Raw genomic sequence first — 21707 nt, forward strand, 5'->3', positions numbered from 1 at the left:
AGCCGTGCATGGTGGCAAACACCTGTAGTCCCAGCTGCTCGGGAGGCTGAGGCAGGAGAATCGTTTGAACCCGATGCAGAAGTTGCAGTGAGCCGAGATTGCATCACTGCACTCCAGCCTGGGAGACAGGGTAAGACTCCATCTCAAAAAAAAAAAAAAAAGGAAACTCAGTCAGTCTACTGTTCCATTCTGTAACTTTATATCTTTACATATATTTCTGCAATTTGCCAAGAAAAAGCATTTGAGCATCCTGGAAGGGAACTCGGACACACGGACACCTGCAGGAGCGAAGTCTCCAAGGGCAAGGAGCAGCTCCCTCCTGCAAGCCTGCTGAGCCACGGGGTCAGCCCGTCCTGACACGCTCTGCCACTTGGAAGGATGGATTGGGTCAGAGCCAGGCCAGGACATCACCATTCCAACCCCAGCCCTGACTCCCGTGTTCGGATCCCAGGCTGGGTGGCCGTCCCAGTGGGGTGAGCCAGTGTCCCTCTGTCCTGCTGAGCACACACCTTGCTCCATGGCAGGCCAGACGGTGTCTGCAGGGTAGCCATACTCTGGGAAGCCGGGGCCACTGTTGAAATTGCTGCGGTAGGTGCCGTAGGCGAAATCACCGTGAAAGGAGCCTGGAGGAAGCGGGGCCTCGTAGGAACTGGCAGCCACATTGTGGCTTCTGTAAATCTGACTCTTAAAAAACAAAGCAAACGGGAAAAATCAGTTCTCCAGGCACAGTGGTAAAAGTTTAGGTACACTGCAAACAGGATGGTGGTTCTAAACACAACCGTCCGCGTGTCTGTGAGGTGCCGCCGCGCACCTGGTGTGAGTGGGAACTGAGGCTGCTACGGCGGCTGGCCAGGCTGTGTGCACTGTGCAGGCTCCGTGCCGAGTGCTCACTGTGGACGCTGCGCCTGTCCACCTCTTCCCCGTAAGGGTCTCTGTGGGGATCGGGGTCGTCGTCAAAACTCCCCGTGAAGCGAGGGTCGTACCTCCAGTTGTTGTCACGTTTCTCGGGCCTAGAGGAAGCCGGGGGACAGAGGCAGAGGAATGGGAGTGCGGGAGGTCCCGTCCCCATGTGCCACGCGGCTGCCCAGGGGCCAAGACTGAGACCCCTGGGGCTGAGCCACAACACACCACACCCGACCCTCAGGGCCCTCTGACGCGCAGCTTTAGAGAAGTCCTGGGAATGCATCTCCAGGGTGGCCACTGCTCTGGGCTGCAGGGCACGACCGCTAAAAGGGATGACGAGAAAGAGTGAGCCCAGTCTCCCAGGTGCTCCCAGGGGTGCTGAACAGTCCTCTTGCTGAGGCCAGTTCTCCTCTAACAGTCCACGCTGGGAACTCTGGAAGGGTCTGCTCCCTCCTTCCTTTCAGACAGGGACCAAAACATCAGGCAGATGCTCACCCAAACTACCAAAGCTCTTTATTAAAACCCAGACATGAGGGCAGAGAAGCACTAGCGCGCCCTGGCTGCCCCCAGCCTCTTCCCGCCAGGGGTGCTCCACCAACCTGTCCCCGTAGGCAGAGTGCTCTCTCCTGTACATGTCGTACTCTGCATCACACCAATACCTCCGGTCGTAGGTGCGGGGGTCCCTGACTCTGGCACTGTAGTGGTAACGATCCCAGTGACCTGGATCTGTGAGCAAGGAACTAATGATTAATACAGTAACAATCAAAAGAAGAAATGCCTCAGATATCACTGAAGAAGTGACACCACCCCAGGACTTCATGCTCCAAGAACTCCTCGAGAAACCTAGCTTATCTCCTGGAAACCAGCACAACACCAGGAAGCCATGAGATCTGGAGGGCTCAAGCTACCTAAAGGCAACTGGCTGATTTTTCTCTCAAAACTTAAGTGTTTTAGATTAAAAGGAAAAAATATTTTTAGAAAAGGTGCTAAAAGATTTTTTTTTTTTTTTGAGACAGTCTCGCTCTGTCGCCCAGAGAGGAGTGCGCTGGCATGATCTCAGCTCACTGCAAGCTTCGCCTCCCGGGGTCACACCATTCTCCTGCCTCTGCCTCCCGAGTAGCTGGGACTACAGGCACCCGCCACCATGCCTGGCTAATTTTTTTGTATTTTTAGTAGAGATGGGGTTTCACTGTGTTAGCCAGGATGGTCTCGATCTCCTGACCTCGTGATCCGCCCACCTCGGCCTCCCAAAGTGCTGGGATTACAGGCGTGAGCCACCGCGCTCGGCCAAGATTTCTTTAGTAAGTCCTTTTTCTTCTTTTTTTTTTTTTAAACAGAGATTGGGTCTTACTATGTTTTGCAGGCTGTTCTTGAACTCCTGGGCTCAAGTGCTTCTCCCATACCTTGGCCTCCCTAAGCGCAGGGATCACAGGCGTGAGCCACTGCGCCCAGCTAGTTCACTTTCACGGTTGCTGCTTTTTACTAGTTAATCCCCTAACTGTAAATTTTACTACTATTTCTTCACCTTAATGTGACTCATAAGGTTTTCAAAAAAAAATCTCAATATTAAAAGGTTACTTTAAAAGGGCTGTAAACGAAATGGATATACCATTTTCAGCAAGTGTTTTTAGCAAGTATTAAGAAAAAGTTCTTAAAAGGTCTTTTATCATCTTTTCTAAAGATGTCTTTTCTTCTTCAAATTTCGATTTAAAACAGGTGCAAATACCAAAGAGGATGCTCGATATTTGTCAAGGGGATTCAGGGCCCAGAGCAGAGAGGTCACAGCCAGGGCAGGAGTGACCAGAGGAGGCTCTTCCTGGGACATGGCCACTGTGCCGCACACACTGCATGGAGGGCTGCAGCTGGCTGCCGCCAGGGAGTACCCAGCTCACTGCCCGGTGGGCGTGGCCCACGTCCACACTGCCCCAGGCAGCAGCTGCCAGCCTCCTGCGGTCAGGAGTACGGGGAACGTGGCTGGTGGAACTGAGGAGATGGTTTTTCACTTCACTTCCTTTTCATCCGTTTATGTTTACGAAGGCACATGTGGACACAGCAGCTCTCGAACTGCTGGTTATGCTCTGCTAGAAAATCAGAGAAATCTGCCAATATGACAAAGATGCATTCATGCTAAGATTAAGATGAAATTCTGTAATGAAACATATCAATATAATTATTTCCAAATACAAAGTATTTCCAACTATTTTGGCTCTTGGGCAAAAACATAAAGAGACTAATAAAAGGAGACATTTCCTGGAAGTCACCAGCAGGCGCTGGTTGGCCAGGGCTGCACGTCATCAATGCCTTTTGCACAAGGCACCTGCTAAGGCCAGCTGCTTGGAGCTCCTTGACATACCTCCATAATCGTACTGGCTGGAGTAATAACTTGCATAGTAATCGCTCTGACTGCTCCATCCACTTTTGGAACTATAGTATCCTTCAGGATACCCTTGCCTGAAAAAACACACAGTGCTGTTAAAAAGCAAATTACCTATTTCTTAAAGTGTGATATCAGCCAATACAAATAATTCCCAAAGCAACAGGCATTCATCAGAGCACTTTGCTTATACAAAAATTCCAGTTAGAAGATTCAAAACAGTGGCAAGGATGAGACTCTGGAATTTCCCACCACGCGGCTAATTCAAATTCATCTTGGCAAAATAACTCAGCGCCGTCGGCTAAAAAGAACTGACCCTTTTTGTGTTCTCATTGCTGTAGCCTAGAAAAGTCAATGCTAAAATAGGTCCTAGAATTTTTATGCTCAGCAGAGGACAAAATGGACTGAGCTTCTTTTTTTTCTCGAGACAGGTCTCACTCTGTCGCATAGGCTGGAGTGCAGCGACACGACCTCAGCTCAACACAACCTCCACCTCCCAGGCTCAAACGATCCTCCCACTTCAGCTTCTGAGTAGCTGGGACTACAGGCATGCGCCACCACACCCGACTAATTTTTTATATTTTTCATAGAGATGGGGTTTCACCATGTTGCTCAGGCTGGTCTCGAACACCTGGAGTCAAGCGATCCACCCACCTCAGCCTCCTAAAGTGCTGGGATTGCAGGAGTGACCCACGGTGCCTGGTCTCACTGAGCCATTCAAACCAACCTAAAATGCCAGTTTCACAGCCTCGACCGCAGACCGCTGGCTGTTGGTGCTCCCTGCATGCGCACAGGGTACCCCGTCGGAGCCCCTGTGTGTGCTTCTGGAGTGGGACTCTAAGGGCCCCACCTCCCCCTCAGGTCTCCTGGAGCTGACGAGGTGTCAGAATCCTACACGTGTCCCAGAAAGGCTGGTTTTGTAGACCAAGCCATGATCCTGACTCTCACCACAGGAAAAGCACAAGTTAGTACAATGATCAAGCATCAGACCTTCTGGTACTGTCAAGATTCTTGAAAGGCCAGCCTGGTAAACACAGTGAGACCCCGTCTCCATACAACAATAAAAAAATTAGCCAGGCATGGTGGCACACACCTGCAGTCCCAGCTACTCAGGAGGCTGAGGCAGGAGGATGGCTTGAGTCCAGCAGGTTTCCAGGCTGCAGTGAGCTATGATGGCACCACTGCACACCAGCCTGGCTAAAAGGGTGAGACCTAAAAAGACTCTTGAAAGGCTGTAAGAGCACCTTATAATTTTCATACAATATTTCATTTTTAGAATGTGGCCCTTCCCACGCCCCTTCGGGAGACGTCACGGGAGCCACACCCGCCGCGGAGGTTGGCTGCTCGGCTGGCGCAGCACCTCTGCATCGAACGGGGCTGTTGCTGGGAGGCACGCGCCCGGCCCACTTGTCCCCTACATCCAACTGCTCAGCCACAGTAACAAGCCCACTTGTCCCCTACATCCAACTGCTCAGCCACAGTAACAAGCCCACTTGTCCCCTACATCCAACTGCTCAGCCACAGTAACAAGCCCACTTGTCCCCTACATCCAACTGCTCAGCCACAGTAACAAGCCCTGCCAACCAACAGCCTGAGTGGCCACTCCAGGGCCTATCACATTCATGTGGGCCACAGCAGGTTCTGGAGAAATTATCTGACTCGGGGTTTCCAAGGAGCTGCCGTCTCCTCAGCCGACCTTTCCAACCCCAGTCACTCACCAGGAGCGACACAGTCTCAAAAACGAACAAGGCCGAGACGGCAGTGCCTGCGGGGATCGGACCACACCAGGCCCAAAGAGGTGAGTCCATGCCACGCGCAAGCGTGGAGGCTGAACACACGCACGAGACATGTGCTCCCCAACCAAAGCTGGGGAGGGAGCAGAGAGGACTCCCCAGAGCCTGCACAAGCCAGGGCTGAAGGCAGCCGCAGGATCCGAACACGGGAAGGAAGAGTGAGCCTGTGGGTCCGGTGACAACGTCATTCCTGTGGTGACCTGACCCCACCTCTGGTGAGAGTCCTTCTCTGTATCATGAGCCACCACTGGCCTCTCAGAATCGGTTCCCAGGTGAGCCTGGCAGGGCGGCCAGCAGAAGGAAAACGGAACGGTGAGAACTCCCTGGCTGTCTCTCCTCCGTGCTCTCGCCTCTCAGGGCCTCTAGGAAACACCTGCCCGCTCACCCTCAGCTGGACCTGGCAGGCTTTGAATCGGAACATGATCTTAACTTCAAACCCCGCTTCCCAAGTGACAGGGTGACACACAGTAGCTCAAACCCTGGGAATTTTCTCACAGTTACAGCCTCTGGAGAGGTGAAGCCTCACAGCGCCGCCTGCTTCACAAAGCACCTCCAACATCCAGCTGCACATGGCCCAGTGTGTGCCCTGGAGCCGAGTACACCAGGGCTAGCCGCGTGGGCAGAGGTTCACACACAGAAACTTTGTCTTCAGATAAGCTCCTAAAAACCTCTAAGAATAAGCCGGAAGAACCTTTCAAACACCAGTGCAGGTACAAAGTCTTCACTAATAACTAGTTTTTCTCTATTACCAAGTTTAAGAAGCAACATCCCCTGGCTGGGAGCCTCTACCTGTGAGACAGTCTCTCCTCAGATCTGACAAGGAGCAGGTGCAGCTAAGGCCCTGGAAGGCGCAGCCTAGCGCGGTGGCCAGCACCATGCCCACCCCTCGCAGGGCTCTGCGCACCTCCTGAGTGGAGATGAAAATCAACAGCGGCCTCCTTGGCTCTAGGGCCCGGGAGGACTCTGACCTGGCTTAAGGGCCTACTCAGCTGAAGGCACAGTGCCACAGGTCTTTCCAAACCCCTCTTCTGTAATGGCAAACAGAGGCATGGCTGGCCTTCAATCAGAGGAGGCAACGTCAAGGAGAAACATAGGCTGGATGGGCGCAGTGGCTCATGCCTGTAATCCCAGCACTGTGGGAGACCAGGGCAGGAGGATCCCTTGAGGTCAGGAGTTCGAGACCAGCCTGGGCAACATAGTGAGACACTAGTCTCTACAAAAAACAATGAACAAAATTAGCTGGGTTTGGTGGGGCATGTCTGTAGTCCCAGCTCCTCGGTGGGCTGAAGTGGCAAGATTGCCGGGGCTCAGGAGGTCAAGGCTGCAGTAAGCCAAGACAGCACCCCTGCACTCCAGCTTGGACAACAGGGTGAGACCTGCCTCAAAAGACAAAAAAAAGAAGAGGAAACACAGGCTTTCAGGCCCTGCTTTCTGTAGCCAGCTGGACAGGTCTAAGAATTAAGTCACCCCTGTGACCAGTCCTCCCAGGCCTCTGCAGACCTGTGAAAAGCTGCCGTGTCTCTGGGGAGCCCGGACACCCCATTAGCAAATGGCCGGACCAACAGATGAGCCCCGGCCAGAGGGGCTCCAGGACAAGTCAGAGGTTGCTTCTTTGCAGCCCTGAGCAGGGTCTGGCCCGAGCAGAGGTGGGGCCAAACGCTAACTGACCAGCACAGCCAATGTTACCCGGGGCAGTGTTTAATTTCACTGAAAAACACATCCTACAATTTGTCCATACCGAGAAAATGTAAACATACGTTAGATAAGTTTGTATAATTCTTCAGAAATACAGAACTTTTCGAGCCACTGTTATCCCCATAGCAAGCAACACAGACATGGGTCTGAGTGTGACAGAGGGGCAGCCAGGGTGGGCATGGCCGCACCTGGGAGGTGGCCGTTCCGAGGAGTGGCTGGCTCGGGAGCTGGGCCGCTCGGGCTCGGGGTAGCGGTAGTTCTCGGTGTACGCAGATGCAGCACTGTCATAGGGCCTGTATCGAGTCTCGTAGAGGCCGTAGACATCCTGTGGGAGGAAGCATTTGGGTAGGATTAGATACCAATCAAGAGCAAGCTCGTTCGACAGCCAGCCTGAGCTGGAAACATCGCAGATGGCTGCTCCCCAGCGGGACTGAGTGTGGCCCTTCCCTCATGCACAACCACACAGACCTCCAAAGTACAGCCACACCCACAGGCAGCGGGGCGTCCTAAGACCCACAGCGCTGGCCCTGTTCACGAGACCCCTGGATGGACCCAGGGCACCAGCATGTCAGCAGACAACCCCAGGGGCCTGTGGTGACTTCTGGAAGGGGCTGTTAGGTTTCTGCTTCCTGGCGAGTCCAGTGTGGAGATGCCATGATTTGAACAACCCCTGTGTCCTGCTTCAGATACCACCTCCGTGAAGTCAGAGAACCAGGGTCCCAGTGAACAGAGCCACAGCCAGGAGCAGCCTCTAAAAGTGGACCGTGCTTTATTCTCGGGAGGCTTCAGCCCCATCACCAACCAATTCGTGGCCACAGATCTGTCCCCAAGGGGGCCACGTGGACACATGAGGATCTGCAGACATGCAGTGCCCTGGGCACACGCCAGAATTCATGCTTAGGGACCTCAAAGCCTCGAGGCTACCGCTGGCTGGCAGGCAATGTGAAATCACAGCAAAGCAGACTCGTCCTTGGCCACCCAGACACCACAGCAAGAGGCATGGCGGGAGGAGTGCACTCTGCGGAGGGACGTGGCTCGCAGCAGCAGGACCGTACAAAGGACCCGAAGTGAGGCCACGGCTTCCCCCTCGCTCTGCATCGGCCCTACCCCAGGGCTCCCAGCAGAGCTGAATGTCCTTGTATGGAAATAAAAAGTGCCTGGGCTCCTTCCGGAACCTACACAGGTCTGAGGGGTCAGGTGTGCACCTGGTCATATGCACACAAACCGTGATGCTTGAGGCCCAAGGGGAGGCCCAGCCCCATTCCCCGGGATAGTACCCAGCCAGCCACGGCAGCTTGTTCCTCGGGGCGGGCGCCCTTCTGACTGCAAGGCCTTCCTGTGTGGCCCCAAGTCTGGTTCCAACTGGCCTTACGTACTGCAAGACCACGGCTTTCCAACTCCCTATCACGCAACCTTCTACCTGGAGTGACACTGAATCGGTGAACCCAATCAGTGTATGTTGAACTGGGTTAGAGAGTAGGAAAAGCAAATAATGTACATAGACACTTTTCGAACGACTGCAGGATTACGCGGAACCTAACTCAAACGTCACTCATGAGCTGGAGTCCCTGTGAAAGGAGGCACAGAAGAATCTTCTGCATGAGCACAGCCGGGCCCCGAGCCACAGCCCGCACCACTGCCCGCACCACCACGTGCTGAGAGCAGCCTGCGGGACCCCGCCTCACTCAGCTGCTGCGTGCAGCTCATGCTCCAAAACGGACTATTTTCTCTCCGTGTTTTTAATCTCCAGGAGGCATTTAAAGAACTATGTGATGTCCAGTGCTTCTGATGTAAGCTTCCAGGGGCCATCCCAGCTTCCCAAGGCGTGCGACACAGAGCTTGTCTGCAGCCAGCCAGCAGGAGCAGGGGAGACAGGAAATGGAGGGCTCTTTTTGTCACATGAGCTGGGGAGGCTGGTTCAAATCCTAAGCAGGTATTATAAGCAATTCAAGATGCTAACGTGTGGTGTGAACTAAGGGTGGCCTGTGGTTGGGAGAGCAAGTTCTCGAGTCAGGAGCCCTGTCCACAGGAAGCGTTACTGGAATACTGTTCTCACACCTGCGGGACTGTGGGTGACCTCGGAACCAAGCGAACAAACACGACTAGGGAACACACCGTGAGTGAAAGAGTCAACTAAGAGTCAACTGGTCAAAGCAACGAGAGAAAAGTGAGTTACACACGCGACTCGACTCTACCTGGTAATAGAGGGAGGCTGCGCCAGGCTCCGGTGGGTATGGCGAGGGGTACTGAGGCTGGTAGGCATCGTACAGAGGCCGGTAGTAGTAGTAGGCGGCCAGGTCCTGAGGCGGTGGGCCGGGGGCAAGTGCAGGTACCGGCTGTGGCCATGGCTGCTCTGATGGCACCGCTGCCTGGCTGGAGCCGGTGGACACCAGCGACGCGCTAGAGGACTGAGGAGGCCGAGGCGGCAGCTGCTGACCTGCGTCAGCCGGAGCCAGACTTGCTGGTGGCTGTGCTGAGTTCTGGGCCTGTCCCTGTGCTGGCAGACTCTCTGGATTTGACAGCTCTGACAACGTGGCTTTGGGTACTTGTGGGGAAGCCTGTTGCTGGGGTGGCACCAGCTCCTGCTGGGCTCTTTCGAGGCCAGACTGGCCCTGGGCATCTTTCGTGACCTGCTGATAAAAACGGTCAAGGTTAGGTGCCCCGGGCCCAGATTGTCTGGGATGACTGGCAACAGTTTGCTGAGAAGTGAGGCTGTCAGAATGGGATGGGCTGTACATGCTTACAGGATTTTCCAAAGTCCTGCTTAAGGAAAAGTCTAGGGCTCCGTAAGTGTCTTCCTGACGACTGGAATGGTTTGCCTTATTACCATCAGGCACCAGGGCACCGTGTGCAGGTGGAACTAACACCACACTTGTGCTTCCAGCAGGGCTATTAGCAAATCCGGGAAGAGCACTTCCTGCCTTACGATCCTTTTGACTTTCCGGAACCAAATTGTCTGGAACTGGCTGGGATGGTGGTTGAACCAGCAAATTAGCAGGCTGATTAGAAACCATTTCAGAAGCACCAGAACCTTGTGGAAAATTACTCTGGGCAACACTGCTAGGCAGAGACAAGCTCAGGACAGAGCCGGTTGGAATCCCAGACAAAGAACTGTTCTCCCCAGAATCACCACCGAGAGCCCAACTGCCGACTGCAGGTCTATCCCCCACCAAAGCCTCTCTCCAGGACTGATTCTTCTCATTAGAGTTCGATAAGGACATAGGAAAGTTAATGGGCTGAGCCAGATTATAGCTGTGATCAGGCTGGGCAATCAAGACTGGCGGATTCTGCAGAGACTCAGTGGGCGGTGAGGATAATAAACTTGCATAACCAGAACTCGCCTGGGACTGAAGGGCCTCCTCCTCTCCCATTTTGGGAGGATTCTCAAGATTCTCCGAAGCACCAATGCCATCTCGGCTCTGCACAGGGGCCGCCGAGCTTGGCTTCCGTGACTGCTGCCCGGACATCGCCTCTTCTGGAGGCTGAACGACTTCAGGTGGCTGAGGTTTCGCAGACACATAAAGCGCCGGGGCTGCAGGGGCCAGAAGGACGTTGCCTCCAAAATCTGGCAGCTCACTTTGCGCCCACAGAGTCGTTGCTGGGCTCTCACACTTCACGGGCCCCTGGGCCCTGGCTAAAGGTCTCTTCTCCGGTGCCGGATACACAGTATCCACCAAGGGTGGCGCCCCTGCGTGTGGAAGCACGTGCCCAGCTTCCGTGGTGGAGTTAAGAGGCAGGGGACAGACCTGGGGTGCACAGAGGGTCTCCATGTTGTCTGGTGGCTGCTCCAGGTTGCCAGGAGAAGCATCGGGCAGGGCGGCAGCTGGTCTGCACTGCTTCTGGCGGGCACAGGTCTCCCTTACTTCACCAACCACGTTGGCGCGATCTGCCTCAAATGGTTTCACCCCAACTAAGTGGGATTTTACCGGTTCAAAAGAACTATTTGCACTTGTCTGAAATATTCCTGTAGGTTTCGGGGGGCTTGGGGTTGAGGGCTGGGACACGCTGCCCCGGTAATTCTGGCTCACAGTGGTCTCGTCTGTTTCGCCTCCTACGGGAGAAGAATCGATTTGCTTAAAAAAACTACCTGAAGCTTCATCCTCAGGTTTTCCAACTTCTTGCTGGATGAACGTGCCAACCAGCTCCTGGGGCCTGGCTGAGCCTGAGAGCCTTCCGTGGCTTCTGCTGCTGTAGCTGGATGACGCACTGTCAGGGTGTACTGTGTGCAGCGTGGCGTCAGGGGCTCCGGCGTGACACACAGCACCATGCCTGGGCACAGCTGGCCCAGGAAGGGGCCCATATCTGAACTGGTCACTCAGGGAGGAAGGGTCCAAATTGAGGGGCTCACTTGGCAGAACTTCTTGATTCTGAACAAATTCTAAGTTCTCAACATTCTCATACTGCGAGCCACTGGCATCCGGCAGCCCTGTGCCCACTGCGTCACCCCATACATCACCAGTAGCCTCATTGCTGGGGCCTGGGAGAAGGGCCTGGCAGAGGCTGCCTGCCCCCATGTGTGCAGGTGCAGGCGGATGGCCCAGTCCAGGGCTGGAGCAGAAATCGTCAAAGTCTGCTTGACCAGATGAGCCTGCTTTTTCAGATGGGAGATTCTCCTCATTTTCTGTCTCTCCCCCTTGGAAAAACATCGCCAGAGCTCCTGAGGCTCCCGAGTCCGCTTCCAGCGGAGCACAGCCAGCCCCGGCCCCGGCCCCGGCCCCCAGTGGATGGTGCGTGCGGTGTTCTGGGCTATCTCCTTGGGCGAGGGGGTTCACAAGAGCAGAGGCGGGCTGGTGCTCCTTCTTCACTCCTGGATTCTGCCTGAGCTCTGGGCTTGCCCAGTGATTCACAATTCTGGGATTTTGCCTGAATGTATTTTCAGGATCAAAGTTATTGGCCAGGTGGCTTCCAGTTTGCAAGTGGCCCACCTCGTCTCTTCCGTCACTGGGCAAGGCTGCTGGGGGAGCCACCAGAGGGCTGTGCTGCTCGTGACCAGGGCCCTGATGTAGGATGGACGGGGTGGGGAAATGAGGAACGCTGGTGGCACAGGGCACCCCGCTGGGAACAGGTCCTTCAGGGCAGGGTGAACGAGGTTGCCCCGAGGGCTGTGGGCCTCCCTGCACTGGCCCCCACTGTCCCGCCATCAGCAGACGAGGCTGGGGGAAGGAAGGGGATGCTGCTGGGGTGACCACACCATCATGTGGGTTTTGCCTGCTCAGGGGTCGGTCGAGCCCAGGCATGTTCCCATGAGAATGGCCCCCATGAGACGGTTCAGGAGCCACTCCTGGAATGTAGTGAGGCAGATATGGCGGAGTCGGAACTTCAGGCTCTGAACTGGGACCGACCTCTGTGCTCCTGTTCATCTCAGGCCCAGGAGGTGCTGAAGGTGTCAACACACCAGAAAACGGGCTGGCATCGGCTCTGGGCTGTGTCAGGGGTCCAGGCAGGGGCTCACAGGGTCCCTGAGAGCTATCTCTGGCATGTGTGTGAGGCACAAGCAAACCGGGCTGCTGAGAAAAGCCTGATGGGGCTGGGCCTTGCAAGACAGGCAGGCTGCTTTTGGACGAACTGCCCGCCGGTATACTTTGGAGCGCCTGTCTACTAAAAGCAAATGGATCCGTGACCGGCTGCAACGGGCAAGTTATCGGAGCCACTGGTGCATTATTATTGGCCCGTCTCCTGTAAGGGCTGCTAGCCCAGAACACGCTCCGAGGATTCCCGGCTGGAGGTGGCCCAGCCACGCCAGATGGGACCGCCTGGGGTGGCGGCTGCATGACTGAACTCTTGCACAAGTCGATGCTGCTTACAGAAGGAAGCAGAATACAGCTTTTCCTTAATTGGGGCTGAAAAAGAAAAAGAGACAATCAGCATAAAATCCATATATTCAAAGTCCTAGCTGCAATCAGGAAAACTAAGGAAAAAGAGGAACACTGAACATGATTTCACGTCACTTAAATCCCGAGGACTCTCTCTCCCCTACACCCCACCCCAGCAGAGAACACCTGTCCCTGAGGAGCTGCTCTGGAGGGCAGTGGACAGAGTACGTGCCCTGGATGGCCTGGCCGCGAGCTGATGGAGTATGTCTAGATGGCCACTCCCTCCTCTGGGATCCTCTACTCACAAGGCCCATCACTGCCGCGGCCCTCCGCCACAACAGCAGGGATGGTGCAGAACCTGGACACCAGTGTGATACGCTACCAGACCCACATATACTCAACGTTTTCCTGCAAACCATCCCTAGATCCAGGAGGAAGAGCCAACTCTTCTATTAAGAAAGAAAAACTGGCCAGATGTGGTGGCTTATGCCTGTACTCCCAACACTTTCAAAGGCCAAGGCAGGAGGACCACTTGAGCCCAGGAATTGAAGACCAGCCTGAGCAACAGTGGGATCTTGTTTCTACAAAAAACACAAAAATCAGCCAGGTGTGGTGGTGCACACCTGTAGTCCCAACTACTCAGGAGGCTGAGGCAGGAGGATTGCGTGAGCCTGGGAGGTCGAGGCTGTCGTGAGCTATGACAGCACCACTGCCCTTCAGCCTGGGTGACACAGTGAGTCCCTAGCTCAAAAAAAAAAAAAAAAGAAAAACTTTATATCATACCTTGTATACATGTTAATTTTAAATTTCAAAAAGGATACAAAAGTTTACAATTCATTCTTCTATTTTCTTTGATGAAAGAGTATTATGAAGTATAGTTATGAAAGCTGCAAAATAGGCTGGGTGCAGTGGCTCATGCCTGTAATCCCAGCACTTTGGGAGGTCAAGGTGGAAGGACTGCTAGAGCCCAGGAGGTCGAGACCAGCCTGGGCAACATAGCAAGACCCTGTCTCTACAAAAGAAGAAAGTGAGCCAGACATGGTGACACACACCTGCAGTCCCAGGGACTCAGGGGGTTAAGGAGGGAAGATCACTTGTGTCCATGAGTTCAAGGCTGCAGTGAGCTATGATTGTACTACCGCAGTCCAGCCTGGGCAACAGAGCAAGACGGCCTCTGTTTAAAAAAATAAATAAATAAAACATGACACAATCATTTTTTTTAAAAGCTGCAAAGTAAATACATTCATCTAAATGCCTTTTATCACACCTCTTCACAGGTCTCATTTTTTGTACTGTGACTGGCTTGAGGTCTGAAAGGACCACCAGCAAGACAACGTGACCTTTGAACTGGAGCTGTAACTATGCCTGGAATGGAAACGCCCAGGAAATTTAAAGCAGCTTTACAAGGGACAGACTAAATTCCAAAATTTTCAATATGAGGCAGAATTGCCAAGAAACCTCTTATAGAAAACAAAGGGGCAAAAACCTCCATCAGTTTTTAAATAAAATACACTAGATACAAACTTGAACAGTTAACCTGGCCTCTTAAGGCAAAAATTCAAGTGCTATATCTTTAGGAAAGTTCATTTCTTTCTATCAATCTTTCTTCTTCTCAGCACCACCCTCATGAACAAACAGATAAGTTTAGCCAATCAAAGGAAAAACTAAACCAAAGGGGAGGACTCTGGAGTTTAATCCACACTTTTTATTTTTTTTTTGAGAGGGAGACTCGGTCTGTCGCCCAGGCTGGAGTGCAGTGGCACGACCTCGGCTCACTGCAAGCTCCACCTCCCGGGTTCACGCCATTGTCCTGCCTCAGCCTCCTGAGCAGCTGGGACTACAGGCACCTGCCACCATGCCTGGCTAATTTTTTGTATTTTCAGTATAGACGGGGTTTCACCGTGTTAGCAGGATGGTCTCGATCTCCTGACCTTGTGATCTGCCTGCCTTGGCCTCCCAAAGTGCTGGGACTACAGGCGTGAGCCACCGCGCCCGGCCAATCCACCCATTTCTGCAGATGCATATTGTTTTCATCGTTGGAAATCTTTCTGATATTCTGATAAAAGAAGAAAACATTGGCCAGGTGCAGTGGCTCACACCTGTAAGCCCAGCACTTCGGGAGGCAGGAGGATCACTTGAGTCCAGCAGTTTGAGACCAGCCTGGGCAACACAGCAATACCCCATCTTCATTAAAAAAAAAAAAAAAAAAAAGCCGGTCGTGGTGGGGAGTGCCTGTAGTCCCAACTACTCGGGAGGCTGAGGCGGGAGGATCATTTGAGCCAGGGAGGTTGAGGCTGCAGTGAGCCTTGTTCAAGTCACAACACTCCAGCATGGGCAACAGAGTGCGACTGTCTCAAAAAAAAGAAGACAACACCGATCAATGTATTTTAAGTAAAGTTATTTACAAATTAAAGTTCCTATGCTGACCTAAAAACTAGTCCTGTCAACCTACTGCGTCAACACTGTCACTGCCCACACACGCTCTTTGCTCTGCCAACGGGGGACGCTTTCCAACTGACAGGCACCTTGAAATCCACTTGACTCTAACGGAATTCTACTATTAGGAACAGTAGCAAAGGCTTCATTGAGGTTGTAGGCTCTCATCTGAAAACAAAGAATGTTCACAGCTCTATTTTACATGGACTGAAAGAACGGGCAGAGCATCTCCCTCCCATCTGTGCACTGGCATTATCTTCCATTTGGTCCTACCAGCTGCCACAGCAGACACAGTGACACCTGCAACCATGGCCAGAACACGCAAACTTCCAAGCCCCTCCTGAAACTCCACTGCCAGGAGAACAGAAGTCCTACCTCATTTCTCAAGACACGGCCTTCCCCTGGGAAGATCCTTACCGTCCTCAATAGCTTTTGTTTGCTTTAAACACAGAACATGGGCCTAGAGGTTTATTCCTCGGCTGCTGCTGTAAGAGCAAAACTGAGCGTCCAGGTGAGTGGCTCGGGGCGGCCACTTCTCTTTCTGCAATGTATTTTTGTCTATAAAATGAGAGAATCGATGTGATTATTTTTTCCTGAAAACCCTGGGTTTAATCTTACGAGATTCTACTCACAGTGGATTCTGGGATGTCCTAATCCCAACTGCTGTTTAACAGGCGTGGCCAGGCGCGGTGGCTCACGCCTTAATCCCAGCACTTTGGGAGGCCGAGGCAGGCAGATCACGAGGTCAGGAGATCGAGACCATCCTGGCTAACACGGTGAAACCCCGTCTCTACTAAAAAATACAAAAAACTAGCCGGGCGTGGTGGCGAGTGCCTGTAGTCCCAGCTACTCGGGAGGCTGAGGCAGGAGAATGGCGTGAACCTGGGAGGCAGAGCTTGCAGTGAGCTGAGATCCGGCCACTGCACTCCAGCCTGGGCGACAGAGCGAGACTCCGTCTCAAAAAAAAATTCTATAGCTCTCCTAGACTAAGAACTTTTTTTATAGCAAACACTATCACTTACAAGGAGCATTCCAACCCTCATGCTCCCTAATTGAGAGCTTTTTAGCAACATGCTAGCTTCATTTGGAACAATCCTGTGACTTGAACTGATTTTTTTGATCTTTTTCTCTACTCACCGGGAGAAAAACAATGCAACTGCCTATCACCTATGTCACCACTACAGGGAATTTTATTCTGTAACCTCAAGTCATCTAACTCTTCTACTGTTTCAAAGAGACCAGCTGATCTTGAAGATGTAGTATTCATAAACTAGCTAGTCAGTTAAACTACCTTGTAACCATGTGGACATGCAGATACCTAAGCAAAACTCTTTTTAGTATAGTTCTGGCTACAGAACTGAGGTATTTAAAACGCATGCACACCCCTCTCCTCTTGCTGCCACTGGCTTCACATTTTTTTTTTTGAGACGGAGTCTTGCTCTGTCGCCCAGGCTGGGGTGCAGTGGCCGGATCTCAGCTCACTGCAAGCTCTGCTTCCCAGGTTCACGCCATTGTCCTGCCTCAGCCTCCCAAGTAGCTGGGACTACAGGCGCCCGCCACCTCACCCGGCTATTTTTTTGTATTTTTTAGTAGAGATGGGATTTCACCGTGTTAGCCAGGATGGTCTCGATCTCCTGACCTCGTGATCCACCCATCTCGGCCTCCCAAAGTGCTGCGATTACAGGCTTGAGCCACCGCGCCCAGCCTGGCTTCACATTTTAAGTGAGGAAAACAATAGTGTGCCAGGAAGCCCCTGAGCTTACCTGCTGCCTACAGTCTCCCTCACGGTGGCTGCTAGTGACGCCCTGTCAGACTATGGGACGCTTGACACAAAGACGTGATTCAACTCCAACTCTTCTAAGTTAGAATCGCAACCACATACAGTTAGATGTTGAAAAGGAAGCCAGCGACAGAGGAGGCCAGCAGCCTAACACTGCTGAAAATGACGAAGACCCAAAAGGACAGCCTGGTATTCATGAAAGATGCTTACAGAAGAAGAAATCACATTAACATTTACCCACTACCATGGCCTCTTGCTGGGTTTGGCAGAAAAAGAAAAAGAAAATAAAAAGAAGGAAAAAAGAAAAAAACAAATGTGCCCACTGCCTCAAAGAAAACTTTCAGTACAATTTTGAGACTCACTGTAGTAACCACTATTAAGAGTAAACGAGGAACAAGGAATAAGAAAGAAACGCTATTTTGCCTCTTGTCTACAAGATACTAGCACCGGAACCCTAAGAAAGGGCGTGGCGAAAAAACGCAGGGAGGCTGTATTGTGCTGAAACTTGCAAAAGTATCACTCTGGGAAGAACTGTCTACGGTTTTGTTTGCTTCGTATTGTCACATGGGGGATGGGAAATACCTCTTTGGTTAACATCGGCATCATACATGTAAAACAAAATCTTAATATACAATCCACATCCAACTTACAAGTCATTTAAAAGTGTTCTTAAGCGGCGAAAACTGACTTTAAATGGCTCTGATGTTTCTGAAGACTCTACTGTAATACTTCATCACAAAGGGGCGAGCCGGATCACTCACACTCTTCTAACCCTCGGCCTCTGTTGCAACACCCTGATCGCCCTATCAAGAAATTACAAACAAACAACTCTACTCTTTGGTTCAAATGTAAATGTCTCTCTTCACCAGCATCGCTAAGGAAGCCTTCCAGCCAGTGAGGACGCTCATTTTAAAAGTTGGAGTCTTACGAGGGGTGCCTGGGGGTCCAGCCTCCCGCCCCGGGAACCGGCGTCACCGCAGCCCAGCCAGGTCCACGCCAGTCCCTCGAATCCCACCGCGGCCCGCGCCGCGCCCGGCCTCCCGCTCTGGCCCGGACGTCTGTCCCCTCGCCCGGCCCCGGCGGGACCCGAGCTGCGCCGCCCGCTCGGGGCTGGGCCCAGCCGCCTCCTTTCCTCCGCGCCCCGGCCTCCACGGCCTGGCTCCGCCGGCCGGCCACCGCCTTCCTCCTCCCGCGCTCGCCCCCCTACCCGCGCGGCTGAGACCGATCCCTCAGAAGCCGCGGGCGAAATCCCACCCGGCGCTGGCGACGAGCGCAGACACAGCAGCCGCCGCAGCCATCTTGGCACATCCGGCTCCGGTCTCCGCGGCCGCCGCGCCGCCGACGTGTCCGGCTTGCGACATCAGCGCGCGCCCCGCCCCTGGCCCCGCCCCTGGTCTCGTCGGCCCAGACGCGTTCTTATTGAACCCCTCACGGCCCATCCCTCGGCCCCGCCCCTCACCGGCGTCCGTCCTCCCCGCCTCATTCTTTCGTCCCGCCCCCCGCCCGTCTTTCCCACGCCTGATCCTGTCGTTCCCGTCCCCCTTGGCCCCGCCCCTCTTCCGTCTTTCCTCGCTTCATTCTTTTGTCCCGCCCCCTTGGCCCCGCCCGTCGTCGGCCTTTCTCCGCCTCATCCTGTCGTTCCCGCCCCTTTGGCCCCGCCCCTCGGCCGTCCTTCCCCGCCCGTGGCCCCGCCCCCCGCCGGCGTCCGTCCGCCGCCTCACCGCTTAGCCCCGCCCCTTGCCACCTGCCCGGCTGGGCGCGCCGGGGTCGCCCCCGGACGTCGCCCTGGTTACGCTGGCTTTCTCCCAGTCTGTTTTCGTTTTAAGATGTGAGAAGAGATGGGATTCTTCAATCAAGGCCACAAGGGGGAAATCAGTCTGCAGGACCGATGCCAGCAGGCTCACGCACCGAGAACGGCTACTCCGCCGAGCTGAGAAGCGCGGGGCCCTGACGCCGGCGTGCTGCTCGCATTCTTCCGTTGGGCTGGCAGGCTGGAGGGCAGGCGGCGGCGGTCGCGCATGCGCCCGGGTCGGCCGGGGTTGCGGGCCGCGGAGGGCCGACTGCGCCTGCGCGCTGGTTGCCTGGCTACGGCGCGGCCGCGGGCCGGGAGCGGCGCCGGAAGTTGGTTGTTGGCTACCGCCAGTCCCTGTCCAGCGTCCTGGGGTTTCCCCGACGCATCTTCTCCTGGCCCTTCGCTCTGCACAGAGGCCCGGGCAGGGAGGGACGGCCCGGCCACCGCGCGGAGCCGGGTCTCCGCCGACTCGCAAGGGGGACGCTCCGGCTTCTCGTCCCCGAGCTCCGCCCTGCGTTTTTGCTGCGCTGGGCCCTCCCAGACCCACCCTGGCCCCGGCCCCGCTGTCCTCCCGGGGAGAAACGGCCTTTTTGGTTCGTCCCCTCGGCCGCCAGCCCCACAGGGGCGTGGGGGTCCCAGCCCTGGCTGAGTGCACGTCGGTGGCGAGTGGGCCTGGGCGCTTGGGCGGCCAGAGGGACCCAGCGGCGGGGTGAGGCTGGTAGGCGCTCCTGCCCCTGCCGAGACCAGGCCAGGCAGCATTCACGCCCTCCTGCGGAAGATCGCAGGGAACAGGTGGGCGCTATCATCTGTGCCCTGGTTTTCCGGAGGAGCCGAGGGAGGCTGAGCGGGTGAGGAAGAGGCCAGCCATGCCCGACCCACTCACCTGCACATCTGCCTGGCGAGGGCAGGGAAGAGCCGCGGCCTTCCTCTGCTGCTCCTTCCAGAGGGCAGGGGCCGTGGTGGGGGTGCCCACCCGATGGCATCGCCTGAGGCTGAGCTCCCAGCAGCGGCTGAGGTCCTCCCTGGGTGGGAGCCACCCTTGTCCCCAGCTGGGCCAGAGGCTGGTGAAGGAGGGGGTGGTACCCGTGCCACGCCAGCAGAGCCCCAGGCGGTGCAGGGAGAGCTTCAGTCTGGCTGACGTGGCACTAGGGCCACTCTGCTCAGCTAACATTTGCCTTTCAGGAGTCAGATTCCTGACCTGTTTGAACAGCGTTAGGGAGCACGTGGTAAGGCCCAGCCCCAGCCCCGCTGTCCCCATCTGCTGCTTCCCGGTGGTCGAGGCGCTCTGCACCCTCCGCGGAGGGAGGTATCATTGTTTGCCCTTCACAAAGAGGGGGATGCAGAGGTGGGTGCTGCCTCTCAGGCGTCAGGCTCACCCCTTCCGCTCACGAGTTCAAAGAACCCAAGAACCAGGAGCCCAGGGCTCGACCTTCTAGGGTCCTCCAAAACCCTGTGGTCCCACCCAGGTGGGCACTAAGCTATGGGAGAGACCATAGCTGCAGAAACCAATTCTGCCGTAGGCATAAAATGCAAGGTTTCTCTGCACCCCAGGGCAGGGATGGTAGAAAGCAGCTTCTGTTGGCTCCTAGGGGTGTGAATCACCACATCACCTGCAGGGGGCCCGCTGCCCTTCTTCCCCCCGCCTCCGTAATCCTGAGTGATGGAGACAGCTAGCAGCAGTTTGTAGCCTGATGTGGAGTGGAGGGTTCCTGCACCCTGCACCTGAGCCCATCCAGCCTCTGGGCCATAGGCTCTTTTGTTGAAGGTCCAGCCTGCCCCTGAGATGCTGTGTGCCCTTTTTCAACTTCCTTAGTCTCTGAGCATCAAGTCTTCATCTCTAAGATAGAGCAAGATGAGCACCTAAACGGTTCAGGGCTGAAACGGGGTTGCCAGGACGACAAGCATGGCAGGGGCGAATGGGGACATCAGGTGACTGGCTGCGAGCCAGCAGAGGCCTCCACCCAGTGCTGGGAGGTGTCCCGCCCGTGGTGGCCATCACTATTCCTGGTGGGGCTTTGTTGCCTTTGCCTGCAGCATCCGCTGGTTTCTCCATTCTCCCAGTCTCTACCCCTGCTCACACTTGGAGGCTGGACACAAACGTCACCACCTCCCTGAACCCCCCTAGGTGGGCTGGAATCAGCACCTGGTGCAAAGCTCTGTGGCCACTGCTGTACGGCGTGATGCAGAGCACACAGGACAGGCTCGTGTACGTCCAGGCTGTGCCAGGAAACCTGCTGCCTTTGTGTCATCACAGCCTTGGGCACGGTGTGTCCTTGGTGCCTCCGCCAGGTCAGCTCCTCCCATTAGCTGTGCTGTCCGGCATGGGGGCCGCTGGTGCTTGCTGTGAGACCGAGCTAGGCTCTAAGTGTAAACTACATGGTGGGTTGTGAAGGATGCAAATATCGAATCGATCATTTTTTATTGCACATTAAAATGAGAATATCAGCCGGGCGCGGTGGCTCAAGCCTGTAATCCCAGCACTTTGGGAGGCTGAGACGGGCGGATCACAAGGTCAGGAGATCGAGACCATCCTGGCTAACACGGTGAAACCCCGTCTCTACTAAAAAATACAAAAAGCTAGCCGGGCGAGGTGGCGGGCGCCTGTAGTCCCAGCTACTCGGGAGGCTGAGGCAGGAGAATGGCGTGAACCCGGGAGGCGGAGCTTGCAGTGAGCTGAGATCCGGCCACTGCACTCCAGCCCGGGTGACAGAGCGAGACTCCGTCTCAAAAAAAAAATAAAAAATAAAAAATAAAATGAGAATATCTTGGATGTATCAGATTACATTAAAATACTATTAAATTTTATTTCACCTTTTTTTTTTTCTGACATGGCTGCTAGGAAATATAAAACTCCATATGGGGCTGGTGTCATGTTTCCACTGGACAGTGCTGGTCTAGGAGGCAGGCACTCAGCGCCCCTAGCCTGTGCTTATAGCCTCCTATGATGGGGGGCCTGAAATGCCGGAGGCTGCCGAGTGGACCTGGCTGTTCGCTCACAACCGGCGGGCCAGTGGCGGTCCTCCTGGGAGCCCCCGGCAGAGCAGCGGTCTCAGTGAACGCAGGACGGCCCCTCGCCATGAACCTCTGCCCCTCTTTCCTACCTGGTGTGAAATAGCAGTGG

The 21707-nt window shown here is 54.7% G+C and overlaps 2 protein-coding genes across 17 annotated transcripts in view; one reads left to right on the forward strand and one right to left on the reverse strand.

Annotated features, from left to right (window-relative positions):
• Positions 1-19587, reverse strand: part of LOC105471934 (SEC16 homolog A, endoplasmic reticulum export factor) — a 46395-nt gene extending 26808 nt beyond the window's left edge. For 4 of the 16 annotated variants that reach the window (XM_071078636.1, XM_071078634.1, XM_071078633.1 and 1 more), the window contains exons 1-7: positions 19470-19587; positions 8961-12605; positions 6954-7090; positions 3257-3354; positions 1503-1629; positions 812-1010; positions 510-684 (exon numbers count right to left, since the gene is read on the reverse strand). In XM_071078636.1, coding sequence (XP_070934737.1) covers positions 510-684; positions 812-1010; positions 1503-1629; positions 3257-3354; positions 6954-7090; positions 8961-12536 — 4312 coding nt within the window. In that variant the 5' untranslated portion in view covers positions 12537-12605; positions 19470-19587. Of the gene's footprint in view, positions 1-509; positions 685-811; positions 1011-1502; positions 1630-3256; positions 3355-6953; positions 7091-8960; positions 12606-13630; positions 13753-13833; positions 13944-15389; positions 15405-15431; positions 15573-17444; positions 17712-18001; positions 18151-18702; positions 18840-19469 lie in introns of those variants that run through there. The other 12 variants (XM_071078640.1, XM_071078639.1, XM_011724779.3 and 9 more) reach the window with 11 other exon arrangements.
• On the forward strand, positions 19253-21300 carry LOC105471933 (uncharacterized protein C9orf163). Its single transcript, XM_011724773.3, has one exon. It carries the CDS (start codon positions 19453-19455, stop codon positions 20020-20022), a length of 570 nt encoding a protein of 189 aa, XP_011723075.2. The 5' UTR covers positions 19253-19452; the 3' UTR covers positions 20023-21300.
• Positions 21301-21707: the final 407 nt, after the last annotated feature.

This window comes from Macaca nemestrina, chromosome 14, assembly GCF_043159975.1.
Source record: "Macaca nemestrina isolate mMacNem1 chromosome 14, mMacNem.hap1, whole genome shotgun sequence".
Lineage (NCBI taxonomy): Eukaryota > Metazoa > Chordata > Mammalia > Primates > Cercopithecidae > Macaca > Macaca nemestrina.

Excerpts from the sequence above, each read along its gene's own strand:
- LOC105471933 (XM_011724773.3), top strand. The coding sequence starts at position 19,453 with ATGCCCGACCCACTCACCTGCACATCTGCCTGGCGAGGGCAGGGAAGA.